Source organism: Thalassophryne amazonica, chromosome 15 (assembly GCF_902500255.1).
Source record: "Thalassophryne amazonica chromosome 15, fThaAma1.1, whole genome shotgun sequence".
Lineage (NCBI taxonomy): Eukaryota > Metazoa > Chordata > Actinopteri > Batrachoidiformes > Batrachoididae > Thalassophryne > Thalassophryne amazonica.
The window spans coordinates 5,529,108-5,542,292 of NC_047117.1; the positions used below are offsets into that span (position 1 = coordinate 5,529,108).

General features: G+C 37.7%; 1 protein-coding gene and 1 long non-coding RNA gene across 2 annotated transcripts in view; both read right to left on the reverse strand.

The window, feature by feature from the left end:
• Positions 1-13,185, reverse strand: part of LOC117525979 — a 20,708-nt gene continuing 7,523 nt past the window's right edge. Inside the window, exon 3 of the long non-coding RNA XR_004565179.1 lies at positions 1-2,027. This is a non-coding gene — a long non-coding RNA (uncharacterized LOC117525979). The remainder of the gene's footprint in view (positions 2,028-13,185) is intronic.
• On the reverse strand, positions 2,462-10,668 carry LOC117525957 (zinc finger protein OZF-like). Its single transcript, XM_034187937.1, has 2 exons — positions 10,217-10,668; positions 2,462-3,823 (listed from the first exon to the last, which is right to left on the reverse strand). Exons 1-2 carry the CDS (start codon positions 10,395-10,397, stop codon positions 2,523-2,525), a joined length of 1,482 nt encoding a protein of 493 aa, XP_034043828.1. The 5' UTR covers positions 10,398-10,668; the 3' UTR covers positions 2,462-2,522.

Sequence of the window (13,185 nt, forward strand, 5' to 3'; positions counted from 1 at the left end):
TTTTTAAAAAATCACAAAACATGTTTTCACATAAACAGATGGTCAAAATATGAAGTACATCACTGATAGAAAAAATATATATATATATAAATAAGTCACACTGAACATGTGACGCCTTAATTTAAATAGCTGTTTCACATTTAAAGTAAGATTTGTTTCAGTGCCGTTTTATTAAATACAGAAAATATTTATACTGGCTACTGCTGTGACACCTTAAACACCCAACATTGTGTATGCTATTGTACTAGTTTAACAAGGTTGACCTCTGCAAGCTAATGAAAACATTTCAGCTGAGAAAAATCAAATGCACTACTAAACAAATTATTCACTTACAAACACTACACAATAAAAATGGTTATCCACCTGTGGCCTGCTGAACTCTTTCTTCTTTTGAATTCATCAATGCTCATTCTGCAGCCTTCTTCCGCAGTTTGAGTTTTTAGCTGGTCTATATGCTTATACTGTACAGCTATTTAGCCAAAGGCCAGTGTTAGTGTTCTGAAGTAATACTTGACCATTTAAAATTGTTTCTGTCCCAAGCAAAAAAAAACAACAAAAAAAAAAACATCTATAGAGCACTGATTTAAAAAAGAAGAAAAAAAAAAAACCCAGGCTACTCATCAAACTGTGCTCAGAAAAGGTTCTAAATCAGAGGTTTTCAACTCATTCCAGAAAGGGCTGAGAGGATGGTTTTCTTTGCAACCACCTGGTGATTTCACTGATCAACTAATTCCATCTGCTCAAAGTGACGTTAATCAGTGAAACCAGCTGGTGGACAGGATGGCTGCAAAGAAAACCAGTCTCAGCCCTTTCTGGAATGAGTTGAAGACCTCAGTTCTAAATGCAAAATTTAATGTGTGTAAGTAAAAAACAAAAACAAACAAAAAACAATAATCCATATCCGTTAATATGCATATCAGTATCAACTGCTGTCAGTCCTACACATTCTAAAAACACCATGCTTGTGCACATTCATGGCCATTTGCATTCAGAAACACCCTCAATTAACCATAGGGTAACAAAACATCCCTTTGTAGTTTGTGTTCCTCACCAGAGTAATGGCTAAAAGATCAAAGAAAATCTGTTTTTCTGAAACAAAGACCAAAGTGGTTGTGTGTGTGGGCACAGGAGAGAGACAAAAACTGTAATTAAAAAAAGAAGAAAATAAAGGAACCCCACCATGGATAAAGAACTGTTATCATGTTGCTGCTTAATGTGCAAACAGCAAAACCACTTATGGGTATAATTCTATCAAGGTTTAAGCTTTATCACAGTCATCACAACATCTAGCATAAACCTTTCCCATTAACAGACAATAATTTATCATTATACTGTAGTTGTCCCAGAATCCCAGAAGAACAGACAGGGGTTTGCTCCCAGGAGAAAACAAAAACAAAAAAGCAAACAAAACAAAAACAGAGACATTATTTTAAAAATCAATGTTTGAAGGTTTTGAACGTGGTAAATTTTATATGTAGCATTTAGTGTCAGTGCTAAGCCTGCCTTTTGGCAGACCAATTCATGGAAATCCGTCATAGTGACAGAGAATTTTAATCCCTGAAAATGTGCGAACCTTATACCTTCATGCAAAACATTTCCAGTTGCAATTCCTACACCAAGGGGGCCATAAAAATGTTATTACAAGTACAGTAATTGTTCAATTATTATACAGCATAAATCCTTGTAAGTATACACATAATTTACAAATTATTACCAATTAACTAATAACAGCTGACTTGGTAAACAGCTGTACAAAAAACATGTTATAAATCACATAAAATTCATGGGGTAATGTTAATTGTACTTTTGTGACAAGCAAATATACTCTCAGTGTCATAAGGTACAACTATGCAACTGACTATTAAAGCAAATATCTAAGAGCCAATCACATAGACACCTAATACACTTAAGCGTGTAGACATGGTTTAGAGGAAGTTGGAAGAAGAAGACAAGAGACTTAAGTGACTTTGAAGGTAGTATGGTTGTTGGCAGCAGACATGCTGGTTGAGTATTACACAAAATGTCGTCTCCAAGGTCTACAGTGAACCTTGAAGCAGGTGGGCTACAGCGGCAGAAGATGACAATGGGTGCCACGTCCTGTTAGCTAAGCACAGAAAACAGACTACAACAGGCATCAGGTCATCAAAATTGGACAATGAAAGATTGCTGATACATCTCAACTTCTGCTGAAACATTCATGTGGTTGGGTCAGAATTCCACATAAAACACAAAAGTATGAATCCATCCCGCCTTGTATTAAGAATTCAGGTTGTCTGTGGTGTAATAATGCAGCAACTGCATGATTCCATCATGTCAATATGTTGAATCCGTACCATGAAGGCAGTCAAAGAAGTTGTGAAGGAAGGTGGGGGACTAGCAAGGTGCATAAAATGAGGTTGTGGCTGAGCATTGGTCATCTCGTTTCTTAGAAGAAGGGTGGTGTTTTTACAAGTTGGTGGGGGGGGGTCTTGAGGTCTCAGTTTCTGTGTCCACTGCTGTTAATGGAAAGGAGCTGCTGTCTATTACATCACCTCTAAAGGAGGAATTAAATTGTTTCTAGTCTCAGCATGAGTTTTCATGTGTCTCTTCAGACTGCTGGTTTGAGAAAACCTTTGTCCACATTCAGAACACCTAAATGGTTGCTCTCCTGTGTGAATTCTCATGTGCTTCTTCAGATTGCCATTGTGGGCACATCTTTTCCCACATACATAGCAGCTAAATGGTTTCTCTTCTGTATGAATTCTCACGTGTGTCTTTAAACTGCTGCTTTGGCCAAATGTTTTATCACACTGGGAACAGCAAAATGGCTTCTCTTCTGTATGAATTCTCATGTGCGCCTTTAAATTGCTGATGTGGCCAAACTTTTTATCACACTCAGAGCAGCTCAGTGGTTTCTCATCTGTGTGGATTGTCATGTGTTTTTTTAGATTGCTATTGAAGTTAAACCTTTTACCACACTCTGAACAGCTAAATGGTTTTTCTTCTGTATGAATTATCATGTGCGCCTTCAGATTGCTGTTGTGGCCAAACCTCTTACCGCAATAGGTGCAGCTTAACGGTTTCTCTCCGGTGTGCATTATCATGTGCTTCTTTAGAGTGCCCTTGTGCCGAAAATTTTGACCACATTTAGGGCAGCTAAATGGTTTTTCTCCTGTATGCATCGTCATGTGGCAGTTGAGATTGGCCTTTTGGCCAAACTTTTTACCACATTCACTGCAACTAAATGGCTTCTCTCCTGTATGAATTCTCATGTGTCTCATGAGAGTGTCTCTTTTACCAAATCCTCTCTTACACTCAGAGCATGTAAACGGCTTTGTGTCAGTAATATCTCTGCTGTCAGGTGCAGATTTTGGAGAATTGAAACCTGACTGAGATTCACTGGTCTCTTTCCAATCAACATCACTGACAACAGTCTCTGCTTCAGATGGATCTGAAATCATGTCATCCACATGTAAGTATAAGTGACTGTCTGGATCCAAATTGCTTGCTGGTTCTGATTGTACACAACCCTCTAAATCATTTTCTGCTTTGCCCTGTTCGACTGAACTTCTATCTAGATGCTCTGTCTCCATATTATCCTGAGTTTGTGGTCGGCAAAGCTGTGAATGAGGTTTCACGCCATCTTCAAACTTCGCAAGGACAGGAGAGTATGTGAATTTGATGATGTCAGACTCCTCCAATTCTTGGTTGTGTTCTTGTCTGAACCACAGCTCCTCTTCTTTAACGTGAGCAAGTTCCGTGTCCTCTTGGTCCCCACTACAGCTCGACTTCTGCTGGTCAGGGGAGACTTCTTCTTTAATCACAAACAGCTCCTGCTCATCTTCTAAATATCAGCACAGACAATAAAAACAATCAAAGAAAATTAATGTATAACTCATACAGTATAGGAGGTACCTGTCAATTAGAATTTTGTAAAAGTATGCAGTTGTGGATAAAGTTCACAGAAACTGGGAAAATGAAAGAAGACAGCGATGGCATGCAGCTGACTCAACTAAACAAACTTCTAGAAATGAACTGTTTTTTATGAACATTTAGAGCTTTATTTTCGAACTTTTGAAGATTTTTCTGAATATTCTGTACTGTCCCCCCCCACACTTTTCTCTCTTTCCTTTTTTGTTGTGCAGTATTGTCCTAGTCTGTAATTGACAGACTGACAAGTGTGGATAAAAGTATACATGCACTCAGCATGGATATTAATGTCATGGCAATATTGGGTGTTTCAATATTGCTTTGAACAGATTTTTTTTTCTTTTCCTGGAACAGAATGCATTTTGGTGGCCAAGTGGTTATTGCATTTGGTTTCAGTGTGGAAGGTTCACGGTTCAAACCCCACCCCTGCCACATTTCTCCATGTAATGTGGAGTTGCATCAAGAACGACATCCAGCATAAAACGTGTGCCAATTCAACATGCAGAGCCACCTTAAATTTGCTGTGGTGACCCCAAGTGAAACCAAGGGAGCACCTGAAGGGACTTACTTTACATACACCAAAAACAACAATTTGGTGTACGTTCTAATTTATTCATTTTTATTAAGTTGGTATTACTTAAAGTTTTTATGTATTTATTTATTTAGTTTGTTTTTTCTGGCCTGAAGGTTCATCAAGTCACCGACTAGCAATATAATTTGTGAATGAAATGAAGGTGAAACTGGCAACTAATGTGTTTGCCACATTATGGTCTTTTAAATGGATTTTTAAAGCTGTAACTGCAGACATTCCCACTGTATGAACCAAAGTGACATTTTACATTTTGATGCCTCGCTGGTGCATGTTGTGGCCCAGACAAAAACAAAAGACATGACAGAAGACACAGACAGCACAATGAATGACGACTACAAATGGTGGATCATGATGCTCCTGTTACACTGCTTGAAAGGTTTTGTATTCCTCATATTTGCAGTTTTACACAGTAAATATTCTTAAAATGGTATTCTATGCCATTTAAAATGTCTTAATTAAGAATACACCTTCCTGCTGCAATGCATTTGCACTATGTATTGTAATATGTTACCCATTCATAAACACTGATACTAAAATTTGTGAATTTATTGCAAAGAATATTGCAAAATATACCTTTGCTGTATCTGCTTCAAATTATACTGGAATATGAATTTTAGGCCATACCACCCATCATGCTGTGGACACAGGCTTTATTGTGTCATTTCATGCTGTATTTCTTGATGTGGGTCATAGAACTTCAAATGTGTGATATTTCTGACAGAGTGGGAAGCTGGTAAAAGGAATTCAACATTTCTGTTATTGTCAAACTGGAACATGTCAGGGGAAATAGAGGAGCCAGAAATTATGTTGGTTTATCAGTGTTTGTTCATTTATCCCATCATATCATTACTGCGATACTGAACAGTGATATTGCACATCGCAGGGTTTCCTCATAGGACCGGCCGACTCTAAGCCAGATCTGTTTCTGGAGGACAAATCCCTTGCTAGCCTCTATATTGTTTCTCAGAACTCGATATGATACACATCATCGGACAGCCAACACTTCATACGTATCATGACACTGGTACATTTATGTGCTTAATAGTGCTTATATAAATTTTATATAAATACATGTAGTGCTGGGCGGTATGACCAAAAATTATATCACGGTATTTTTCTAAATTATATCGGTTTCACGGTATTTGACAGCATTTTTTTCTTTTCAAGCACAACTGGGTGTTTGCCTTATTTTGTAATGATTTAGAGAATAACTACTGCAATAAAATGGCTTGGAATGGCGTATTCTACTGTTATGAGGAGTGAATGGGTGATTCTTTAACTACGGGCACTATTGGCCTTGTAAATGTAATTTCCACCACACCATTGCCTTACAATATAAAGCGCCTTGGGGCAACTGTTTGTTGTGATTTGGCGCTATATACATGTGCTCTGACATCACTGTTTATTTCCATAGAAACTACCCAAACAATCTTTCATACAAACTGTTTAAAGGGACATTACAGTGTTGTGGTGGAAATTACGGCAATAGTGTGGGACAACTACATTTTGTTTAAAAAAAATCACAACAGTTGTATGACATTGAATACCCCAATTATGTTTTATTTTACTGATATTTTATTCAGAGATATTTTAAAACATTAGAAAAATGTTTCCTTACCATTCATTTTTATCATTGAAGATTAAAAGTCTGGGTGTGGGACAAGCACAAAACGGCAATATTTGCATATAATGATGCTGAAAAAAAGGTGAAAAAGTCATCATAGACTACAAGAACAAATTTCTTAGCACACTTTCATTGTAAAGATAACTATAAAAGTGTGAATTTCCCCTTTTTCTATTTTTCATACAATATGATCAAAGGACATAAGTGCCCATAGTCTAAGAATCACCCGAATATTGTAGAAAAATGAATGTCCACACTAGTATTAATGAAGAGGAATCAGAATGCTTGATTGTTGTAGTCAAAATACAGACCTTTTTATTATACAATTTTTCCAACTTAAACATCTTTTGTAAACTATGTAAACTATATGAATCATGTAACTCCAAAGTAAAATTAGTAACTCCAAAGTAACTGAAGTAAAACTTCTTTATTCCCTGAACATTCAGTAAGGAATCATCCATAAATAAATAAATAAACAGAAAAGGTGTGCAGCTTGCTTTAACTTTACCTGCAGACAAGGAGGACGAAGCTCGTAGTTTACGGGTGATTCTTAGACTACGGGCACTTATTATGTCCTTTGATCATATTGTATGAAAAACAGAAAAAAGGGGAAATTTCACACTTTTATAGTTATCTTTACAATGAAAGTGTGTTAAGAAATTTGTTCTAGTAGTCTATGATGACTTTTTCACCTTTTTTTCAGCATCATTATATGCAAATATTGCCGTTTTGTGCTTGTCCCACACCCAGACTTTTGATCTTCAATGATAAAAATGAATGGTAAAGAAACGTTTTTTTCTAATGTTTTAAAATATCTCTGAATAAATATCAGTAAAATAATCAAAACATAATTGGGGTATTCAATGTCATACAACTGTTGTGATTTTTTTAAACAAAATGTAGTTGTCCCACACTATTGCCGTAATTTCCACCACAACACTGTAATGTCCCTTTAAACAGTTTGTATGAAAGATTGTTTGGGTAGTTTCTATGGAGATAAACAGTGACATCAGAGCACATGTATATAGCGCCAAATCACAACAAACAGTTGCCCCAAGGCGCTTTATATTGTAAGGCAATGGTGTGGTGGAAATTACATTTACAAGGCCAATAGTGCCCGTAGTTAAAGAATCACCCTTACATTCCTGATATTCCAGGACATGTTTGCAGCTGAGGTGGTGGAGTAAATTGCTCGTGTTTCCTTCCTGCTGCTACAACTTTAGCGCAACAGCATTTGCATAGTATTGTAGTTTGGTCGACGTCGGACTTTTTAAACCCAAAGTACTTCCAAACAACGGACACAGCTCCTCGTTTCCTTACAAGTTCTTCCGTTTCAGTTTCACGTTCTGGTTGTTCAGTTTCAGAACGTTCCCCCTGTTTTGCCATTATGCTCACTGCTAAACATCCGTAAAACAGACGACGCTGTTTTAAAGTACTTGGAGCTGCTGCACAAAACAACAGAATAACGGCTCACCACATCCAGCGCTGATATATGGAAAATATGTGGAAGAAATTACTGTTACATGTACCGAATGTCTCATACCGTTGCTTCAACACTTGTAACCCAGTGTAGACCAATATTCCCTGCATGTTTGTTTTCATGTCTACCTGCTCTACTCACAATGAACATTTAACTCTGGTGTTTCTCAGCTTCTCTCTGGCTGAGCACACCTATCAAAATTTACTAGCTGTGAGTGAAGCAGGTCGATTGAAAAAATGTTCAGGGCAGGTGAGTAGAAGAATAGAATAAAGTTTATTTGCCATTTGTGCAAGTGCATTTAAGCACACTGGAATTCTTGTGTGTTTTTCTGATTTGCAAATATTCTTAAAAATAACTTGGCAAATATATAAAACAAAATAGTGGAAACAACATAGAAAAACACAAGGGGAGAATTAAAAACAACATACATTGTATAGAGATATATGTACAGGCCAACACTGTAAAGTGAAAAGTTAAAAAGAGCAGCTAGTACTTTGTGAGGCTACATATTGCAGTTTCACCCATCATCAATTACTGCACATGTTTTGTTAAGTATTGCATTTATAGTGTATGAGATATATTTCACATATTCAGTGATGCCGGTAACGCGTAACTCTAATCTGACCTCTTTTTTCAGTAAGGAGTAATCTAATGCATTAATCTTCATAAATCAGTAATCAGATTAAAGTTACTTCTCCAAGTCACTGCACATTACTATTATTTTTGTATTGTAGGTCAATCACAGTATTAAAACTGCCCCATGAGCAGGGGGAGGTTGGGGTTCAGCTGAACTGCCCACTTCACCCACTTTCATGGAGCTGCGAGCTGTTCATCTGTTATTTTGTGCAGCAGCTCCGAGTTGAAAAACACAATTGTCTCTCTCTCGAAGCGCGGTGACGGTAGCACATGTGCACTCAGCTTTACGAAGACATTTTTACTTTTTTTTTTTTTAAACTCTGTGTTACTCTGTGTATCCTCACTAAAAACTGTTGATCTGTGACGTGTTAACAACAAATACCAACACTCTTTTTCCACCAAAATGTAACTAATGTCTCTTCTGAGGGCAACATGACATAAAAAATGCTGATAAAACTTTCTTACCCGTCAATCTGGTTGTGTTTTCTTCATAAATACACGTTATCCATACTTTGTGCTCAGATGGCAAACTAAGGGCGAATCCAGGTGGAAAGAGACCGTGGAGGAGGAGAGGGCGGGGTCCCCCACAACACCCCTAGATTAAAGGTCCACTTTTTAAGACATTTTTTCATACTACGACTGTAAGTAAGTCCCTTCGGCTGCTCCCTTGTTTGCACTTGGGGTCGCCACAGCAAATCCAAGGTGGATCTGCATGTTGAATTGGCACAGGTTTTTTTACGCCGGATGCCCTTCCTGACATACTACGACTAATACTACTTATAATAAAAATAATAATTTCAACAACTAAATTGTTCAGAAAGAATTTAAATGTTAGCAAAATGTTAGAAAGAATACAACAGTTACATTTATAACCAATGTAGGTTAGAAATGGTAACTTTTACTGTTACAGTGCTGTCAATAGTTAAATGTGAGGTCAAGAAAGATGTCTTTATTTTATTTTTTATAAAACAAGTATTTATGTTCATTGAAGTCGAGATAGGGTGACTATAAAGTAAATATTGGCAAAATGGGAAACTTTTAATGTTGAGGTGGTGGGGTGTTGTTGTCAGCAGCTGCTGAAAGCAACTAATAAAGTAACTAGTAATCTAACTTAGTTACTTTTAAAACCGAGTCATCAGTACTTTTTCAAAGAGTAATCAGCAACTTGATTACTTTATCAAAGTAACCGCAGAAACACTGCACACATATTTGATGTGTTTGATTTTAATGCACACACTAGCTTTAGGTTGGAACGACATACTTCTTGCCCTTTATGATGTCCTGTGCCACTAGCCTGACAGTAGCTGTTGTGGAGACGAGCCCTGTAAGCACTAATATTCACTGCCCTGCGGTGTCTCAGCTGTACCCTGAGTCCACCCACTGAAATAGAGCATAAGCTGAGTGCTGTTTGTCCCTGATAATGCTCTGTCCTATTCTCCAGCAGCGCTGGGTGTATATTGTGCCCATAGAAGGGAGATTGAAGCCAATCACTCTCTCTGCCGTTTTAATAACCTGCTGCAGGTGCAACCCAGGAATAGATTTGGGCAGACCTGCTCCAGACCGTCACCTTGCAATGTTGTGCAAAGCAGTAGCAGCATTATATACGACCAACCAGCTGCAATGTTCTCTAAAAATCAGCGTCAATCTCTAAAGAAGCTTTTCTTGTTGCATCATGAATGACAGTGAAAGGCCATATCCATAAACACAACTTTAAGACAAGTGACTGGACGCTTGGAGTAGGACTAGGAATAATAACACACACACACACACACACACACATAATTACTCTACTTTTAACCTTGTAAATGTTGTTGTTACCGCTTTGTTATTTAGGTTTTACCATTTAGGGTTCCTGCATGTTGTCCTTCACTGTTTGGCTGATGTGTGTGTCTCTCTGAGTGCTCATCAAAGACTCCAAACAGATTACAATGTGCGTCTCATTAGAGTGTGAGAATAAGATTTAAAAAGAACAAACCTGTTTCGGACTTGTAAACAGCATTCAGTAGTTTTCTTTGTCGCTCGATCTCCTCTTTTAATCGACAAAGTTCCTCCTCGTATTCTGCTATCGTTCTCTCAAACAGCTCAAATATCTCTTCTTCATCATCTGCAGGTAGTTTCTGCTTCAGTAACGCTCTCAGCATTTGGACTTTAGACATTTTTCACACAATGACACAAACTGTTTCCGCACACAAAAGGCCCAGTTAGCAAGCTAAGCTAACTCCGCTAGCGTTGCCTTGGGAACTAACGGCAAAGCGTCAGATGTCAAATAGTGATTAAAAAGGTTAACAAGTCAAAGTCCAGTTTTAATCCGGTTCCAGGTTTATCTGCGCCTACAGCGGTCTCGACGTTTCATTTCTATGAGATATTAGAGGAAGTTGAGACTCTGCTAACAAAGCTTCAACACACAACCGCCATCTTGAAAAGATGCTCCTCTTTCCGACTTTGACCTTCAAAATAAAAAACGACAAACTTGATTGAAATGATGACAGACGGCTGTTTTTGTTATTGTTGTTAAGGTCATATATGTATGCTTCCATAATACAAGGTTTGCATATAGTCTCCAAATACCAATGGAAAAATAATTGTCACTTGCCTCAAAATAGATTTTGCAGTAAAGTCAGAATCTATTAGGTCATACTGAAAATAGTGTTAAATCAATTCTCTTAGAGTTATTTGACACTGTTTTGACTGAATATCCTAGTAGAATTTGCACTGCAAAATTTATTATGCAATAATTTCTTCAAAATTTTTGGAATGTTTACACTGTTTTGAACTGTACCGGTATCAATTGGGAACTGGGCTTTCTTCCATCTAAGAAATACCGTGAAGATTCATCCCATCCTATCTATGGCTGATGCTGAGACTTTGATTCATGCTTTTATTTCTTCCAGATTGGACTATTGTAATACTCTGTTTTCTGGTACCACAGTCCAGCATCAGGGGTCTTATACTGGTTCAAAATGCTGTTGCCAGACTTCTGACACAAAGTAGATGGTTTGACCACATTACGCTGGTTCTGGCGTCCCTTCACTGGCTTCCGGTCTCTTTGAGATCAGATTTTAAAGTGTTATTATTGGCCTACAAAATTGTTCATGGTCTGGCACCCCTCTACCTGGCCGGCCTGGTTAAGCCCTATGTACCGGCTCGGGCTTTGCGTTCACAGGGTGCAGGCCTACTGTCCGTCCCAAGGATGAATAAAAAGTCAGTGTGTTACAGAAACTTTTCCCACCACGCCCCAGCTCTGTGGAATGATCTGCTTGTGCAGATCTGACAATCAGACTCTGTGGAGACTTTTAAGGTTAGATTAAAGACACACTTTTTTCCCTGTTTTATCACTAGCATTTTATACAAATGTGTGTCTTCTTTTATTCCTTTTACTTCTTTTATTCCTTTTACTTATGTTTTTAATTTTTCATTGTGTTTTTAATCTTTATTTCATTTTATTCTGCCTTTTAAATTATGTTTGTGAAGCACCTTGAGGCAACTTGTTGTGATTTGGAGCTATATAAATTAATAAATTTGATTTTTAAATTTGAAATTTGAATGACCGAGCACTAATAGTGATGACACAGAACCCTAGGAGCACAAAGCTCTCCAACAGCTATAACATAACTTCAGCATGTTGATCAGCTGTGAAAGGATGATTTTATTTATACATATATTTATTGATTTATTGCTTTTTTTTTTTTTAAAGAACTCTTAAAGTTTCAGCTACAGATTGCCAGAAGGCACATGGCAGGCTTGGCCTTAGGTGTGATCTGTTTTCTAATATTAAACTCCCTCTCTGCTCCACTCCTCCATGAAGTATTGACTTGTGGTGCAACTGACAAACAGTGCACCATCCCTTGTTTCTCCAGTAGAAGAAACTAGGGACATCTATAGAAGCCAATAAGTCAGCGTTGTCTGGGTGGCTTCCCTCAAAAGTCTCCTTCTTGCACAGTCCTTCTTTCTCATACTGTTTGTATTTTCATGTAAATAGGCTCGAAGGAACACATGTTCATGTATCCATTCTCTGACTTATTCAAAGAAAATTGGCTATAAAAGCGTGGAATTGTAATTTTTCAAACTTATATTTAGGGTTTTTTTTTTTCCTATTAACTTATGGGCTCAGAAAATGCATGGGTGATGTGCATACATGGCCATAATTCTTACATATTTTATAGGTAGAAAAGTGGTTAAATGCACTTGTTTCCAGAGTGGAAGGTTTGTGGTTCAAGGCCACCCCGCCCATTCTCCTTGTAATGTGGAGTTGCATCAGTCAGGAAACTTCTGCCAAATCAGCATGCAGGTCGACCTTGGATCTGCTGTGGCAACCTGGAATGAAACGAGAGAAGCCAAAGGGACTTACATTTTTATCCCCTGGAATTAAAGCTAAACATCTGCAGTAAAAGCACAAATTGATTTTTCAGTTTGTTAAATTGTTTGTTAGAAGCTACAAGTTCCAACTCCATGTGGTGGTGTGCAGAGGTTACAAAAAATGTGCCATTGTCAAATTACTTATGACCCAACCGCAGTCATGACTTTTGGTCACTTGTTTGCCATTAGAGTCTCACAACCACAATGAAAAAAGTTGGTTTTACATGATTTTAGATGATTTAAATATGTACATTGCCTGAACATGACAAGAATGTGTCTAATTAAACATAATTTAAATCATGCAAATCCAACTTAGACTTTTCTTTCTGGTGTAAGACTGGAAGCTCCAGGACCCTACAACTGGGAGTTTTGTTCTCTTTCAACAATATCTGCATTGAGAAAAACCTTTATCCAGCAAACTCAATGTTACATAATGCTTCCCTGGCACTTCTCAATCTCAAAGTATCTAAGGTCACAGAGATATGAGTGTCAATGCTGAGATATCCAAATATCTTAAGTTCAGCACTTTCCCCGCACACAAATAAACGTCTGATGGTTGAGTCCAGAAAGTTGCTGAGAGTATGGAGT